The sequence below is a fragment of the Nanorana parkeri genome, unplaced genomic scaffold (genome assembly GCF_000935625.1).
Source record: "Nanorana parkeri isolate BGI_ZX_2015 unplaced genomic scaffold, ASM93562v1 scaffold6, whole genome shotgun sequence".
Taxonomy (NCBI): domain Eukaryota; kingdom Metazoa; phylum Chordata; class Amphibia; order Anura; family Dicroglossidae; genus Nanorana; species Nanorana parkeri.
In genome coordinates, this window is record NW_017306274.1 from 3,943,332 (window position 1) to 3,960,989 (window position 17,658).

Consider the following 17,658-nt stretch of genomic DNA (forward strand, 5'->3'; position numbering starts at 1 on the left):
TAATCCCCCCTCCATCGGATTGCCAGACAGAGAAGCGTGATTGGTCACTCCAGAGAACACGTCTCCCCTTCTCTAGAGTCCAGTGGCAGCGTGCGTTACACCACGGCATCCCACGCTTTGCATTGCACTTGGTGATGTAAGGCTTGGATGCAGCTGCTCGGCCATGGAAACCCATTCCATGAAGCTCTCTACGCACTGTTGTTGTGCAATCTGAAAGCCACACGAAGTTTGGAGGTCTGTAGCTATTGACTCTGCAGACATTTGACGACTTCTGCACACTGTGCGCTTCAGCATGCGCTGACCCCGCCCTGTCATTTTACGTGGCCTACCACTTCCTGGCTGAGTTGCTGTTGTTCCCAGTTGCTTCCACTTTGTTATAATACCAGTAACAGGTGACCGTGGAATATTTAGTAACAAGGAAATTTCACGGAACACCCAAATCCAATGATTTGGAGGGGCGTCCCATTACGTTTGGCAATATATTGTATGTCCAAACCTTGATATCTAGTCTGGTAGTAGGTGCTTTCAGCATGCATCTCCATGCCATAGGCTAAACCTGAGTTTTTTTCTTGTGATCCTGCCATGAAGGTCTTTGTTTGGATACTTCCTGTTATAAGGTGACCACACTCTGTCCCTGTCTCTCAGTTAGGCTTCTGTCCTTGTAATCACACAGCTTCCAATGAGGGCTACAATGGCTGTTTCACGCATCGTCCACCATCATAAAATCCTCCCAGAGCAATGTACACAGGAAGTGGCTGCATATTGGCAATTGTTTATGGATAGGCAGTGCTTCAGCAATATAAATTATATCTATATTGGGTTTATATCTACTTTACAGACGCCATTATGCTGACCTATTTCACACGTATCTAAAAATATGGCAAAAGACTCGATGTTCTCCGTGTGGCAGGTAAATGTTGAATCTCCAACAGAGAATGTACAGAAGTCACGTTCACCTCGTTACAACGACCTCCAAAAATAGATTTACTTGATTGTTGAATCTTTTTTATTTTTTTACCTTTCATCACAAATTTCTGTCAGTCGGAGGAGTCCGGGAACACGTTATCAAAATCATCATTTTTGCACATTTATATCTGGAGTTTCCCTGTGGTCGCCTCTATTTTTGGTTCCTTTTCAGGAAAAAATAAAAATGATATAGAGCATTTATCATTGTGCTGACCCTGTTACATTATTCCAGCACCTTCCCAGGCTAGGCCTGTAATGAGATCAGTGCTTTACGCTCGTGGCGGAATAAGTACATTTAACACAAAGTGACGTGTGCATAATACGGGGTGACGGGCGAGATATCGGAGACGTATCTGGGGGTTGTTTAAGATTCGGAGCAGGATCCTCTTCTCTCTCCGTGCTAAGCTGCTCCTAACAAGGTATCTCGTCTGTACATCAATATGACGGTGAAGTGGGTCCAGCTCGTTACATTTGTCTAAATGTGAATCTCGATGGCGTGACAGCGAATTCTCACCCTCCCTGCACTCCTAGCTGCCTGCAGGCAGAACCAGCAACCTTTCCAATGGGTTAAATAAATCTCTTATGTGTTTGCGTTGCTTTTTAAAGGGCTAGGACATTAAAAAGATAATAGAGCTTAATAGAATGGTGTGCAACCATCATTTTTACCCATAGAAACAAGAATGTCTAGCCTACCTCCCTTGAAATTATTTGTGGAAATGGTCACCACTTTGATGTGGCAAGAACGTCTGGAAGCAGTCACGGACATGGATCGCTATACAGCCGAATTTTTCAATAGATGGAGTCCCTTTCTCCTCTCTCAATTACAAGACACTGAAATGATGGAGCTGGTTCGCCCCTTTAGGCACACTACCTGGTATCTGGAAGGGGCACTACAAGGCTCTATGGGGAGATTTACCCTTACAGATTAATTGGCCAAGTCATCATGGGAGGTCGGCTGTGGACAAAGGAGATACTAGGTAACATCACTTTTTATAACAACACAATGCTGCAAGATAGCATTTTAGCTTGTCGAGGTTTCTTGATGGAGGATGCTGTGGGGATGCTACGAGGCTGAGCGTAATCAGAAGCATGGAATGTCCCATGGGGCTGGGCTGCAAGAGTTGATGAGTTTTGGCTGCAATTTAGATTGTATGTTGGTTCTATTTTAAGCACAGTATGTTAGGCAGAATTTCTTCCAGACTTGGAGATCAGAAAAGTATGGCCTGCTGTCCATTTGTGTGTTGAAAACAGGAGTCGAGCACAGCTAATAGGGGAGGGTAGGAGGTGGACTTATTGTATACTATTAGCAAATTCCTCCTAAAATCTCCTATTTGCTCGCTTTCACCCTTTTCAATCTAAACCGACTCCTTCACGTACGAATTCTATAGAGAGAATCTTGATATATGGTCATACCTTTAAAGTTCCTACATTCTGTATCTATGTACAAAACTATGTTGTTCTGTATATTGTCCTAACCTTCCGCACATTATAGTTTTTGACGACAACATGCAACTCTATGGAAAAAACAATTACGTGTATCGTACTGTAATTACTCGGTCACACTGTGACTTTGTCTATGTCTAATAAAATATTTTGGGAAGAAACAAGAATGTATTTCTTCCCTAGTAGAAATAGCTGGTTGGTAGGTAGGTCTTTCTTCAGATATTAAAGCCAAACTCAAATATTTTTGTGAAAAATACGCTTGCAGTGCACCCCTGCCAGTTGACTGCTCGGTAAGTCCATGGGTAGAGGAATAAGCTGTAATACCTTTCTCACTGTTTGCTATATCAAGCCTTCGGAGCGCCAGCATAAGTGGTTACACTCTGACATCATCATGTACAATGCAGGACCAGCAATCCTGCATTCTACGTGAGGATAGCGGGTCCTTGCCATCCTCACGTAGAATGCAGGATTGCTGGGCCTGCATTGTACATGAGGATGCCAGAGTGTAACCACTTACATTGCAGGTAATCGCCCCCAGCCCTGCGATTTCAGCGCTCCCCTCCGTCACCAGTGCTTCCATATTCTCACAGTCTACTTCCAGGTTCGGCCTCTTGATTGGCTGGGCTGCGATGATGTGACTCCTGCACACTTCAAGATATCCCCTTGTTTATGTGCAGCTTGATATTCATGTAATTGATTCTTATTGTGACTAATGACATGAGTGTATTCCTCTCTCGCAGCCTTCAGACCCCCCCCTGCGTGACTTCCTTGATATTTTGTTGGCAGATAGAGGCGTGAATGAATGAATAATTGCTTGCGTTTATAAATGCATGCTTTAGCCTAATGTGCACTTGTTAATGGTTTTAGTAATCTGAGCGGCTGCTATTTCTTGACTTTTAGCGGTACAGTCGTCTGTGGCAAACCTCCAATTTACCTGATTATTTATCAGCATGCTGATTACCATACAGAGGTAGCTCACATCTCATGTTAACTGGGAAGAGTAGCTTAACACAAGGCAGATATAAAAACATAATTTAATCCAGTTATATAGAACGCAGCAGAACTCGGAGAGCGAGGGGCAATAGTTTAGGCCAATCAGTGCTGCTTTGATTTTCACAATGCTTTTAGTCTCTTGTTAAACATAATTACTAGAGATGCACTGAAATCTCTCCGAAAATGGTACTGCGGGCAAAATGCCAATAGTACTAAAAATTAATTTTAAAAAGGTTGGGAAAAAAAGTAATATTCGGTTTCGGCCTGACAAAATTAGAAATATCGTTTTTGGTCTAAAAATTTAATTTCAGTGCTCCTAATAATTTCAGGAGGGTAAAGCACATGAATGACTTCAGTGTGCTGCAGCGTACTTTTCTGTACTTGCTTGAGGCAAAGCAAGTACAGAAAAGTATCTGTCTGCCAAAAACCCAGTGAGCTCCTAACATCCTATAGGGAGCTGACAACGCTGCCTCTGCTGCACTGAAATCCCAAGCAGTGTTGTCAGCCCTGCCCCTTCTCCTTTTTGGCCTACATAACTCCTCCCTCTTCAGGAAGTTGTTGAAAGTGATGGGCAGACGGGAGGCAGCACTCGCTACATTTTCAAGTAAGGTTTGATTGCATTATGAAAAACAACTCTACTATATATTCCTTCTTACAATGCTGATGTTATAACAGGAGAGGAGATGCTGCTGGGACAACTCTTAAGTTTACCAGTAAAAGGTTTCACTTAAACGGTAATTCCACTTTTCACTCCCCCCACCCCCCTTTAAAAAGACTGCCGCCAGTTCGCTTTTACGGGCTGGTGAACGGGTCCCGACACCCCCACCGTGTTTCCCGGGCTCCGTTGCCCCTCCTACGAGCTCGTGACCGGCTTCTTTGGTGTCGGCGGGAAGCTGGGGAGGAGATGGCCGATTCCCTCCCCGTTCTATTGGACCGCATCACTTCCGGTCCCATAGCTGTCAGTGCTGGGCATCTGAAGCCCAGCTGTTAGCTATTGAAGTGGGATCTGCACTTCAATAGCTTACTGAGAGTGTAAAGGTGACACTAGGGGTCTTCTGGGCCCCCAGCATCACCTTGAAGAATACCTGTCACCACCATCTGCTATCACATGGGGGGCTTGTAAGCCCCCCTATGTGATAGCAATTAAAGTAAACAAAAAACATTAAATACAATAATTGTAAACATTTTTTAAAGTCCCCCGCGAGCACACGTCTTCACGTAAACACGCGCCAGTTGCACCTACGTATGAAAACGACGAACGTGCTACACATGCCTCAGTCACGAAGGGGTTGAACCCCAAACTTCCTGCATGGGGGAGTAGTGGCAGATCAGTAGATTACCAAATAATGATTAGATTGTTTCTTCTTTAAGTTTACACGACAAGATCAACAGGTATTTTCTGTACTTGCTGAAAATGTTCTTATCCAGAATAAAGAAAACGAATGCAGCCGCCACATCTAAGGTGCATTAAAGTGACATTAAAGGATATTTTTTTTCCCCCTCCCCCCAATGTTAATGTCAGCACTTACCTTAAATGATGTCTCTTAATCCGATCTTCCTCTTCTTTCCCCATGTTTTCATCTGTCCCTCCAGTGGTGCGGCGGCTCTCCGATCCAGCGCTGACTCCTCTCTGCTTGCAGGCACTTCCGATCCAGCGGGGTCTGCTTGCGGGTACACCCGTCCATAGACTTACCTTGCGTCTCTCCTAGTCTCCCGGCCGAGAATCCGAACTGCGCATGCACCCGCCCCAAGATCCTTTGTGGCCGGCCAAACAGTTTCGTTTTCTCGGACGGGAGTGTGCAGTGAAAGCGAGGTAAGTTTAAACCGCTGTTTCAACTTTTTGCCTATATCTACTGCTTGCTAGCAGTAGATATAGGCGAAAAACGGGGGGTTTAGGACCCCTTGAAGCTACAATATGTTAGTTTTTTTGTTCTTGGGTTTAGTTCTTCTTTGATGCCAGCCCTGTAAGCAGGACTTGTCTTTCATCGGCTTGTCCCTTTAATGCAGTAACAGAGAAGCCGCAGAGCCTGCGGGATGAAGATAGGTGCGGCGAGCTCACGAACACCTGCAGGTGCGCCGGCTCTGCTGTAGCAGCCGAGAGGAGCAACTTGTACTGCTGAATAATTTACAGCATATTGACAGACACTATAATACATTGAGATTATAATCACTCTTTCCCGGCACAAATCCTCTAGCTGCAAGAATTTCTCTTTTCTGCATCCACACAAGAGCTAATTAGAATTCATTGAAATACGGACTATTTTATTTCCATCCAGGTCTGCGGAGGAGATTTCTGTCCCTGATAACTAGCTAACAAATGTACGCGCGTCGCATTCGCAGCGCCAATGCAAATGTTCCATTTTTTTTATCTTGAGGGCCGCTGACTGACACAGCCGCCTAAATTTAAGTTTTATTGTTAGGGGGGGATACCAAAGCAGAGGGAATGGCTGAGTCGCCCGCATCAACCAATGAGAATCTATTTGTAATTTTGTGCTGCTGCTTAGGGTCATGCTTTACAAAATGTCATGACACCGGTCTGTGTCTAAGGCCCCCGAGGCACAGAAGGGGATAGCATCATGCTCGGGGCATTTGCCCTCTGTGGCGGATATGGGCAGGGCGGATATTTATTATTTGCCCTTTGTACCGCGCTTATTGTGCTTTATAACCTCAGATCTTTATGGCTTCACTGATGCCTCCACCAAAAATAATGTGCGCATGGGGTGTGCCTGGGCACACCCTAATCACTCTGAGTGCAACACCGAAACCGCAACAGCAAGCAACCTTTTTTAGTCCCTGAGCCGGTGGAGAGATCACAAAGAGCTCTCTGTGACTGGCTCAGTGATACAGAGCGCAGCAGCACTTGCCACTTACATTCCTCACATCACAGCCACAGTCCTCGGTGCCTGGGAAGGTGTGAGGGAGCGTGCCTGCGGCCTAATATCCAATCAAGATGCTGGATGGGTGGTCACATGACCACCTGCCAGGCTCTACGTTTCATTACTGCACCCCTGCTGCGGGTGTTTGTACTGTTGTGTCCATAGCCGAATGCAATGGGCTGCGCACGCCTCTGAATGTGAAACGTGTTTTACACTTGATGTAGATTGGAGACTTGTCTATCTATCTATCTCAGGGGTAGGCAACCTCAAAACTCCAGCTGTTGTGAAACTCTGCCGCTTGGAAGCATGCCTGTGGCTGTCAGAGTCTTGCAATGCCTCATGGGACTTGTAGTACTACAACAGGTGGAGTGCTATGGATGAATACCCCTGTTATATAATACTGGAAATCTGCACCTCCATTTAAAGCTGAAGTCCAGGTAAATGCCAAAATCCACCATTGAAATGTGAGCTTACCTGGAAACGAATTTGTATTTCTGCCTATCCCCACAGCCCTGTCATATAGCATAATCAAGAGTGTAACTGCAGTTAGGAAACACAGCTTACCACCTCTATGTAATACTCCCCACCCCAGTGATCTCTATGCCCTCTCCTCCTATCACCGTGTTCATTCTCAGCACTAGTGATGTGCATGGGCTTGGTACGCACAGAGTGCCCGTGCAAAAAAGTCAGCGAGGGCCCAATCGGTTGCGGCTGGAGCAACCCGCAGCCACACGTTACAAAGGGGCAGAGAATGCCCGAGCTGTAACTGATTGGGCCGGTAGGGGGTATGTGTCACTGATAGTTATGCGTGGGTTTGGGTGAGTCTTCACAAAACCCATGCACATCCCTACTTGGCACATTCGCATGCAGGGCACTTGATTGGCTTGCAGCTCTCCCAGTCCGAGTGTTGCCGTATAGAGGATTTCAGGAGGCTGGATTCTGTACTTTGTCTGTACTGGCATCCATGCAGGCATGGCTACCATTAAAAATTCAGCATATCCCAATGGCAGAGCTGAAGACCGGTGTAAGGATTATAATTGGGTTTCAAGGGAATTCTGAATTACATATACATAATGAAGCAAAGACTTCTGTTGCAATAACGTTATAGAGACACTTTTTGTATGCGACGGGCTCACTTAATGGCATTGTGTTATTTGTCATTCTCAGCGTGGCCATAATCAGGAATTAGCTGTAATCATAGAAGGATCTATGTAATTCGTCCTTCATGTACATTCGGACTCACAGCTTTTTTTCCTCTGATTTGTCTCTCCTGTCCAGGCGCATTGACGATGACAAAGGGCGGACGCATGAGCTGGAACATTCTGCAATCAAATGCATGAGAGGGATACTGTACTGTTACATGAGACAAGCTGATAAGGTAAATCACTCGGGCTGGCTCAGCCGTGCCACTGTTGACATTGAACCGAAGGCGTAGGGGACAGCAGTGCAAATCACAGCATTTTAGATAACTGAAACTTTGTGTTTTTTTTTTTAAAATGGTCCAAAGGAATTCACCTGTGCTGAAGTTTCATCTGCTTATATTTTGTATTTATTGATCCCCCCTCCCTTCATTAACATGCTAATTATTCTTAAGATAAAACCTTGGCATTTTCATTACCTACCTCATTTTAGACCCTGTGATGTAATCACTAGGTCCCTATACTTCTGCTGTGCAATGCAGGTAAATTATGGCTGGTGGGAGGGGCCAGCAGGGGGCTGTACATAGCTTCTTGAAAACATCACAGCACCCTGCCTCAGTACTATTCCCAAGAGCTCTCAGACCTGATGCTAGCAGTGGGAGGCTTTATTTAAATATAAAAACAACTCGATGGATGTCAGTCTGGAGAAGTTTGCATTTTTTGTACGATCCACCCAGTCTCCCTACCTTTTTTTTAATAAATTATTTTATTGAACATTTTTTAAATCCATTACATATGGAAACAACAAAAACATATACAATTCAGATACATTGTTGAGGTAAAGGGGGATATCAGGAACATAAGGAGATATCACAGAACGGGACAATCTCGGTCTAAATGATCAGACTAAGTAAGGGAAGGCACTGCGCTCCTGAGGTGCCAGTGTCGGAAAGATCGGAGAGCCGTCACAGCAAGGTGGTAATTACATTCAGTCATTACGGCATCTCAGGAGTATCAGAACTTGAGAAGCTGGTTACTACCGACACTCCAGGGGCTAGCTCCAGTGCGTGACCGAGGAAACGGGGATGGGGGGAGAGACATACATGGGGATGGAAAGGTAGTACAAATGATGGACAGGTGATGGGGAAGGGAGAGGCCTAGGCTGAGGGGGGGTGGGCCAGGGGGGAAGAGATGAGGGGTTGCAGGCTTTACTCAAGCGGCCATGATACAACAATATTCGGCTGTTGTGGTGAATTTGGACCAATAGAACCAGGTGGTAGCGAATTTGGAGGAGGTACCTTTAATGGAGCTGGTGAGGTCCTCCATGGCTCGAATGTCATTGACTTTAGTGAACCAGAGTTTGAGTGAAGGTGAGGCTTCCTGTTTCCACAGTAGCGGTACACAGGCCCGCGCTGCATTAATCAGATGTATCTGCACTGAGCGTGACAGTCTCCCTACCTTACGAGAACTGGAGTGGATCCTCTGCTTGGAGTCCAGTGCTGGGCTGCTATGCTGTGACGGAGCTCCATCCATACATGCATTGCATGCCCTGTAGAGGTGCCGGGAGCCAGAATGTGACGTCACTCCGGTCCAGGCACCTCTACAGGGCACGTGAGGGAACTGTAAGCATTGCACGTATGGATGGAGCTCCCTCGCGGTCATAGCTCCAGCCCACCCCACCTCAAGCTGACACTCGGCGCCAGGCAGCATACTTTGAATGGCTGCTCAGCGCAAGAAATGACATTGCTACGCTAGGGGGAGTCTAAGGAGCCTCTCACCTAGAAAAGTGGAAGGCACATGGCGACCCACTGAACACGGGGTTGCCACCCACTTTTGGGTCACGCCCCACCAGTTGAGAACCAAGGCTCTAATGCACATTGTGAGAAGCTCGCATTGTGCAGTGAAATCAGAGGAAGCCATTTCAGTCCAGGAGAGGAGCTGGTACAACTGTGCAATACTGAAGTTAAGGCCGGAGTTATATGTACAGTAATTGCTACCTAAGCCTATTTGTAATCTAGTGTTAATCGAAATAAATTTTTTCATTAAATCTTTCGTTAGTTGAGATTTTTTTTTTTTAAATTTGCATTTAAATCCTTGCTGTCACCAAGGAGACCGTCTGAGATATCCACCTCCTCAGTGTGCACTTCCACTCCTGAGTCCTGTCCGGCCCCATACTCATCCAATAAAAGCAAACCGTTCCACAGAGTAACATCCAGAAGATGGGTCGGCTTATTTAATGAACAGGAGACAGGTTGTGTGTTCCTCCTTCTCATTTAATAAACCTACAGATCTTTTGCATGTTACTCCATGGACCTCTTTGGTTTTTTTCTAGTGATTTTCTTACACTAGAAAAAAATAATAATCAGATGTGATTTTCCCTGTTTGAGAATATTTTGTACAGCTAAGGTCTGATTAGTAGCTATGGAGATATTTTCCTTTCCTCCTTCTCTTATAATTATGTTTTAAACTGAACCTGCCATTGAATTCTACTATTCAAATCTGTTTCAGAACTAGAGGCAGCAAAATTGGTCTGAATGTACCTTTTAGCCCTCATTCACACGAGAAATGGCCGGCACGTACAGCTCCGTGCTGCGTGCACTGCCGTATCGGGCAGCTCCCGGGAAGGACAGGTGCTGCGTGTGATTAGTACGCAGCCCCTGTCCTGTAAGAGTACGCGGCCGTACGCTGCCCTACGCTCACTTGCCCTGCATGTACGTGCGGGTGTCCGTATTAGTACGCTGACAGGATGGATCCTGTCTGCGTCGGAGCCAGGACACCCGCACCCGTACGGACCTGCACTTGGGGTGAGCGTAGGGCGGCCTATGGCCGCATACTCCCATAGAGACGGACAGGGGCTGCATACTAATTACACGCAGCACCTGTTGTTCCCGGTAGCTGCCCGATACGGCCGTGCACGCAGCACGGAGCTGTACGTGCCGACCTTTTCTCGTGTGAATGAGGCCTTAACCTCTTGCCGTCCGCCCGTAGTAAAAAAACGGATGGACGGCACTGCTGCATTTGCGGGTTGCCGTCTCCAGACGGAAAAAAATTTCTGCTCGCGCACGCCCCCTAGCGGGCACGCACGGGCAGAAAAAAAATAAAACCCCCAGTGGTGAATAAATACCACCAAAAGAAAGCTCTATCTGTCCCCAAAAAAGGGTATAAAATTCATTTCAGTACAGCGCTGCATGACGGAATAAATGTCAGTCAAAGTACCGCAGCGCTGAATACTGAAAAATGGCCTGGATGGGAAGGGGGTTTAACACCGCGGATGTCAACTGGTTAAAGAAGTTGTAAAGTCCCAGCATATACTGTACTATCCTGTTATAACATCAGCATTGTAATAGGAATACATACTGGAGTTGTTTTTCATAATACAATCAAAGCTTACCTGAAAAGATCCCTTTTATGTAGTGAGCGCTGCCTTCTGTCCTCCCATCACTTCCAACAACTTCCTGGATTCCCAGTGTGCTTTGCATCTCTTTCCCTGCTACTTGATGTGATACAATCGCTGGGACTGTAATAGTGCATATTCACATGGCTGAGTGAAATGGTGTCCGTGCATTGAGGGAGTCCATCCTATGGGCATCGTTGTTCGGTGTATCTACTGGGGGCAGAAACTTCAGAAGAGGAAAGGCATAAATCATAGTATACTTGTCCCATGCTACTACCAATATGTCTGTTGTGTCCACCCACGAATCCCGTGTTCTGGCCACAAACCATGGCACCTTCCGATGGAGCATGTAGGCCAGCAGATCCGTGTCCAGAGGGCCCCACCAAAGCCAGATCTGATGAAAGTGCCGAGTCGAAGTTGAATAAACTACTCACCATGGTCCCAACTTACAGGATGTGTGTGTGATGTCACCTCTCTTAATGCTTCATTCTTTTACTCGAAATCGCAGGAGAATTGATTCCTGAGATGGGTTGGGAAGCATTCTCATAGGCTTTAGAGTGTCCAACTATCCCAGGAAGCAGCAATAACGTATTGTGCTTCAACCTTGCCTTCCAGTATCAGGGACCAAGGTTAGTAGTTTTTATTTTTTTTGCTAAATGTTTATTTCTCTTCCCCGTTCATTGAAGGACACAGCTGGATCTCTTAGATTTTGACTGATTGGGTCTGGATCGGGGAAGTGGTCTCTCCATCAGATGGTGTTTCATCAGATGTGTCGTCAGTGGGCCAATCCAGACATGCATCTGTTGGCCTCCAGGCTCAATTAGAAGGAGCTGCAGTTTGTGGCCAGAAAATTTGGGCAGAAACTTTAGAGGAGGACAGGCGTAAATCAGAGACATGGTGCTACAAATGCGCCCGGCCATGGATCCTGTACTGTAGCCACAAACTGCAGCACCTTCTGATTGAACCTGGAGGCGAGAAGATACTCGTCCAAAGGGCCCCAACAAAGATAGATCTGATGAATCACTGCCTGGTGGAAAGACCACTTCCCCCCCCAATCCAGACCCCGACAGTCAAGTTCTAAGGCATCAAGCTGTGTCCTTCAATGGACGCAACGAAAAGGTGTTTTTTCTTTCTTTACTGGTTGTATGGTGGGGGGGCTGGCAGGGAAGTGGACCTTCTGATTTCATTTCTGGAGTTCAGATTTAAAAGTCTGAAAGTGCAAGAACTGTAGAAAAACTGGCCCTTTGGTACTCCGTAGGGATGTCTCCTTGGCACCTCATCATTTTTACATTGGTATACAATAAACTTTTCATTAATACTAATAAAAGAAGATGTGTAAAGACACAAATCTCCAGGCTGTTGACAAACTGAGCTCATTTAGGCCACTATTCTTCTTTATTCACTTAAAAGCTATAAATTCATATAACAGCTGGTATCGTATAAAAAATGAATATCATATACAAATCTGAAAAGCAGATGGTATGCAAAATATACGAGATAAAAGGAGGACAAGCGGAAAAGGAATTACTGGAATCACACTAAGCTGAATTGAACCACAGATTAGCTGAACTTGATATAAATGGATAAGTGGTTTTCTTTATTTTAAGCCAAAGATTATTAAATATATATTTCTGGAGAATAATGTGCGTGAATTCATTATAGTTGGACACAAAAATATAAAAGACCATTTTCAAGGACAGCCAATCAGATGTGCGCTGAATAAAACCCTGTATATCCCATTCAGTTTATCAAGATCCTCACATGTTCTTCAGTGTGACCCAAAATTCCCTTACTATACATTAGAGCGGAAGTCCTCCTAATATTATATGTGGGTGGCCGCTGGTCCAGCATTGTAGGTGAGGGCTCACCCACATTCGAGGCAGCCAGCTGAACGGTCCTCTTTTCTTCAACCTTGACGTCATTACATGCAATGTAGGACCAGCCATGGCTGGAGCACCTCAATGTTAGTTCCCCCTTGACAAATAGGCATATTATCCTGTATATGCTGGTTGGGGATGTCTACAGTTTTATTTGGAGGTGGGGGGGGGGGGGGAAGCCTACAGTTGGGTTTTGAATTAAACCTGACACAAATTAGGGCATGTCAAACCACCCAAATGCTTGCATGTGACGGCCTTCTACAGTTGTAACAAAAATGGCAGCAGCCATAATCTTAGTATAACCGCTTCAGGACATCGGTTATATATGGCGGTCCTGCAACAGTTAATACAGCACTTTGGCGAAATTTGCTCAGTATTTTGTAGGAATACTAGATACTAGATCGATACCTAGTATTTGGGCGAGTACTCGTACTTGCCAAAATACTCTGATGCCTAGCCCGATACCCGAACTCCCGGTATCAGGAAGCCAGGCAGCGAGGCATTACCCACCCCCCGGCTTCTTGATTGGCTGGCAAGCTGGCTCCATGCCCCTCGTCACTTGGTGACGAGGGAAGATGGAGCCAGCTTCCCAGCCAAACAGGAAGCCGGGTAGGGTGTAATGACTCGCTGTCCAGCTTCCTGATTGGTAGAGAAGCTGGCCAATCTGGAAGCCAAGCGGCGAGTCATTACCCGCCCCCTTGCCTCCTGATTAGCCAGAAAGCCGGCTCCATACTTCCTCGTCACTTGGTGACGAGGGAGCATGGAGACGGCTTCCGTGCTAATCAGGAAGCCAGGTGGCGAGTCATTGCACACCACCTGGCTTCCTTAATGGGACTTCCAATATCGGTATTCAGTATCGGCGAGTACCGAAAAAACAAATATCGGTATTCCATACTGAAAAAACGGTAGCAGTGCATCCCTAGTATTTTGTCACTTTTAATTCCAATTTATTTTACTGCTGCAGATTGTCAGTTTTGTAATATTCTTTTTGTAAATAATTTCCTGCACCATTTTTCTTTTCATTAAAATGATATTGTAGAATTGTTCAAGTGATATTAAAGTCCCCCCGTCCCCCCCCACCGCCCAATGCTGCTTTAGGGACTTACCTTAAGTGATGCCCCTTGATCCGATCATCATCTTCTTTCCAGTAATTTTCAGCAGTCCCGCCAGCACTGGTGCCGGTCTCTAAATCAGCGCTGACTCCTGTCTCTTCCTGTCCCATGGAGTCTGTTCGTCGTGCATGCTCACGGCTGCGTGCATTCACTTACAGGAGTCTCTCCTCTTCTCCCCACCAGTGATCTTTATTGCGCATGCACCCGCACACATCCTCCTGCACCGGCCGCTCGAGCGGCAGAGGCAGAAGTAAGTGTTTACCCATTTGGTAACTTTTTTATTTTTTTTAGATGTTTTTGCATATTTCTACTGCTTGCTAGCAGTAGATATATGTAAAATAATGTGACTTTAATGTCACTTTAACTTCATTATCTAAATGCTCTAATCAGAATCCCTGCCTCTTCGAAGAAACCTACCTTCCTGACAAGAAAGTTACCTTCCTGACAATCACCACCCTCTGTGGGGAGATGATCGGGAAGTGAGCAATGTCACACGTCGGCTCTAACTATGAGGATGAGTGTAACTCACTCACCTCATAGTTCTCCTTTAAATCAGCATTGGGGGAGGGGGTGACGTTAATGTCACTTTAACCCCCATACAGCCAGATTATTGCACACAATACCATTGCGCAGTTAATGCATTGTTTGCGCTGTTATTGGCTCCTTTATTGGTACTCTGATTCTAATATCCTGTTTTTGCTGTACCTGACCCACTGAGATTTTGATTCCCTGATGCTATATGTTATTCTGTCTGGCCTCTGCAGGATTCCGCAATAAATGAGTTTTCGAGGTTGCTTGTAAGCTTTCACCACTGTAGCAAGTGATGTGTTCTGACATTAGGCAATGCGCATTATAAAAGCACACCTGATCGTAAAAAAACATTTTATTTTTCGTACCTAGACCAAAGTGAGCGGTTAACCCTTGCAGTGCAGGTGTAGCCCCACTGCAAGGGTTAATAAAAATGTCCCCCGGAATTCTTCTTTAATACACAAAAAAAATAATATGGGGTAATCTTTGTATCCCATAGTTCTTTTTAGGGTCACAGGAGGACATATATAAACCTCCTCCCGTGACCCAAAGCTCAGTATATCGCTGGCTATTGCCCGCTATATACTGAGAGCACGACAGCCAGGACGGACCCCGACGATACTTTCGAGATCCACCCAGCTGGCTGATTGACAGCGGGCTATGCCTATCTAGAGGCAGAGCCAGCTGTGCCCGCCCCCTCCCCTGTCTGAAGAAAGTCACTGCTCTCTGCAGGGACAGGATCGGGAAGTGAGAGAGCGACCATGTGTGTTCTCTCACTTCCCGATCAATAGAGCCAACCTGTGGCAGCTTCTTTGTCACAGGTCGGCTCTAACTATGCGGATGAGTGGAAATCACTCACCTCATAGATCTCCTTTAATGTTTGGCTGGAGTTTGTCTGTAACATTACTAGCTGACGTTTATCGGCGGTTAGGAGAATTATATTACTGCTGGAAATGACGGGTATACGGCCCCCCTTATTATCTAACTGCAGCCCGGTGCCGTGTGCTCCCCTCCGCTATGGTCTGGCTTTCACTGCGTGGGAAGTAGGGCCGTGCACGGACGATAAATGATCCTCATTCCGAGCTGCGTTTTGTTTCTCACTCATTTCATCCATTTCCATAAAGAGCCCTTTCCTCCGCTTTTCTTATTGTCATTTAGTTGTTGTTGTTTTTTTTTGTTCTATGGCAGTACGGGCCATTAATCACGAAAAGCTCACACAGAGCCGCCTCCTGAGTAGATTTCGAATGTGTAGCTCATAAAAGCTACAGAAAAACAAAACTGTTTGGATGCACCCCCTCTTTCTAACACTGTAGAACTCCCCACTGGGGCCGGAGCCACTGAGTGTAAAGGGAATGTTGGTATTTATGGATCGTCTATTGTTTTGTTGTTTTTGAGCAATGGTTCTTGAGAATAATCCAACAGACCATTCTGGAATCTGGAGAAACTTCGGCAAATGCGGCCATCAGATTCCATGCAGAGAGCTGTCTGTGGTCCCTACTAACTCAGGGTCCATTCACACCACATCCAGATCAACTCCAGACCAAACCAGATTGTTTCCAGGCCCAAAATGCATCCCAATGTATCCCTATGCTATTTCTGTCCTCTGTTCCCACCAACGCAGTCCATACCGGACCAGAAAGATACTGCATGTGTCATTTTGTCTGGTCTGGAACGCACTGGCACACATGGAAATGCATCAAAAATGAATGCAAACACACTGGAGCGCACCTGAAAGCCTATATTAATCTAAAAAAAAAAAAAAACAGCTCCGGAAAGCAGCAAAATGCACTGCGTTCCAGATCTGCTCCGGAAAATGGTGTGAACCTGCCCTAACGGATAGCTAAACCCAAAATACAAAATGTAGCATATTGTAATCTGTCATTCTTTAGATGTGGTGGCTGCATTTGTTTTATTTTTATGTCCATCCTGCCAGTAACACACTTCCTGTCCTAGAGTGACAACACTCACTTACTGTCCTGTGTCATTGGAGGAGCAGAGTTGTCACTCTAGGCTGCTCTCCTCACTGCACCCCTCACTTCATATCTCTATTGCATAGGGAGGAGTGGTTCTGTAGTTCTCAGAATATATAAAATGCTGTGTTACATGTATTGAAGGATGAAATTAAATATGATTGTAAGTACTTGTACTCATACATCCATACTCCTACACTCATCATATCAGCATATTTATTGCTATCTGACTCTCCACTGGGGAGATTCTCTCTCTCTCATTTTTGTCCTGGTGATCATTGTCATCAGGACAGGCAGTGATGGGAAACCCCAAATGGAACAAGAATGCAAGAATGGAGGGATAATCTTGCAGTGGGGCCACCAGGTCTGGTGACATCTACAGAAGAGAGGACTTACCCTCACTTTGGGATGATTTTCTTTCACTTCCTGTTGTTTTTCCAGGACAGAAAGTGAAGGAAAATCTGCTCAATGGTAGCAAATAAAAACCCAACACAGGTTCAAATAGACCTGAGGACAGTGGCCTGTCATTGAATGAAAACAAATGGGTGGAGCCAGCTGTGACATCACAAAAGACTCCATCCGACTGTTTACAGTTGTGCACCGCTCTGCACAAATGTAAACGGGTGGGCGGAGCTAGCAGTGATGTCAGCACGAGCTCCGCCCAATTGTTTATATTACGCCGGCATGTGTCTGAATGTAATTTTGCGGTTGGAGTTCGACGCATGCAGACGAGGCGTTTTTTTTTTCTTCATTTCGACTAGTAGCTATTGTCGTGGACAATCAGCTTCATTTTAAAGCTTAACTGTAAAAAACTGAAGAGAGAAGCTGATTGGTTGCCCAGTTTGTCTGCTCCGGAATCCCCCTCATTGTTTTTGATGGTGCCCATCTTTCATTTTCCTGTTGTAGCCTAAAATCCTTCTAAATACATTGAAGGGAATTGGTCAAAATCTGGAGCAGCCGTGCATGGCAACCAATCTTCTCCTCTCTTTCATTTTCAAATCTTAACTGGACAAACTGAAGAGAGAAGCTGATTGGTTGCCATGCACAGGTGCTCCAAGTTTGTCTGCTCCTGTTTTAAAAATTGCAGGGTGTGACATTCCAGTGTTTAAATCCTAATATTATGGCCGATTCTCTTCTAGGTGGAGCAGTTTAAGCAAGATCCAAGTCCACAGAAATGTCTTCATTCTATTTTCCATGTTGACACCGGTGATGAAATCCTGTCGTATAAGGAGTATAGCCATATCCAGGTAAGATATTCCATCTTCTGATCCTCACAAAAAATATATGCTTTCTTTATTGTCCATTGAGGGACACAGACATTGTAGATTATCGTATTCAAGTGTGACATTCCACGAACAGT

At 45.5% G+C, this 17,658-nt stretch overlaps 1 protein-coding gene across 2 annotated transcripts in view; it reads left to right on the top strand.

Annotated features, from left to right (window-relative positions):
- The window catches only part of PHKB (phosphorylase kinase regulatory subunit beta), a 206,348-nt gene that overhangs the window by 43,642 nt on the left and 145,048 nt on the right, over positions 1-17,658 (top strand). For both annotated transcript variants that reach the window (XM_018553209.1, XM_018553201.1), the window contains 2 exons: positions 7,557-7,656; positions 17,438-17,545. In XM_018553209.1, the coding sequence (XP_018408711.1) occupies positions 7,557-7,656; positions 17,438-17,545 (208 nt within the window). The remainder of the gene's footprint in view (positions 1-7,556; positions 7,657-17,437; positions 17,546-17,658) is intronic.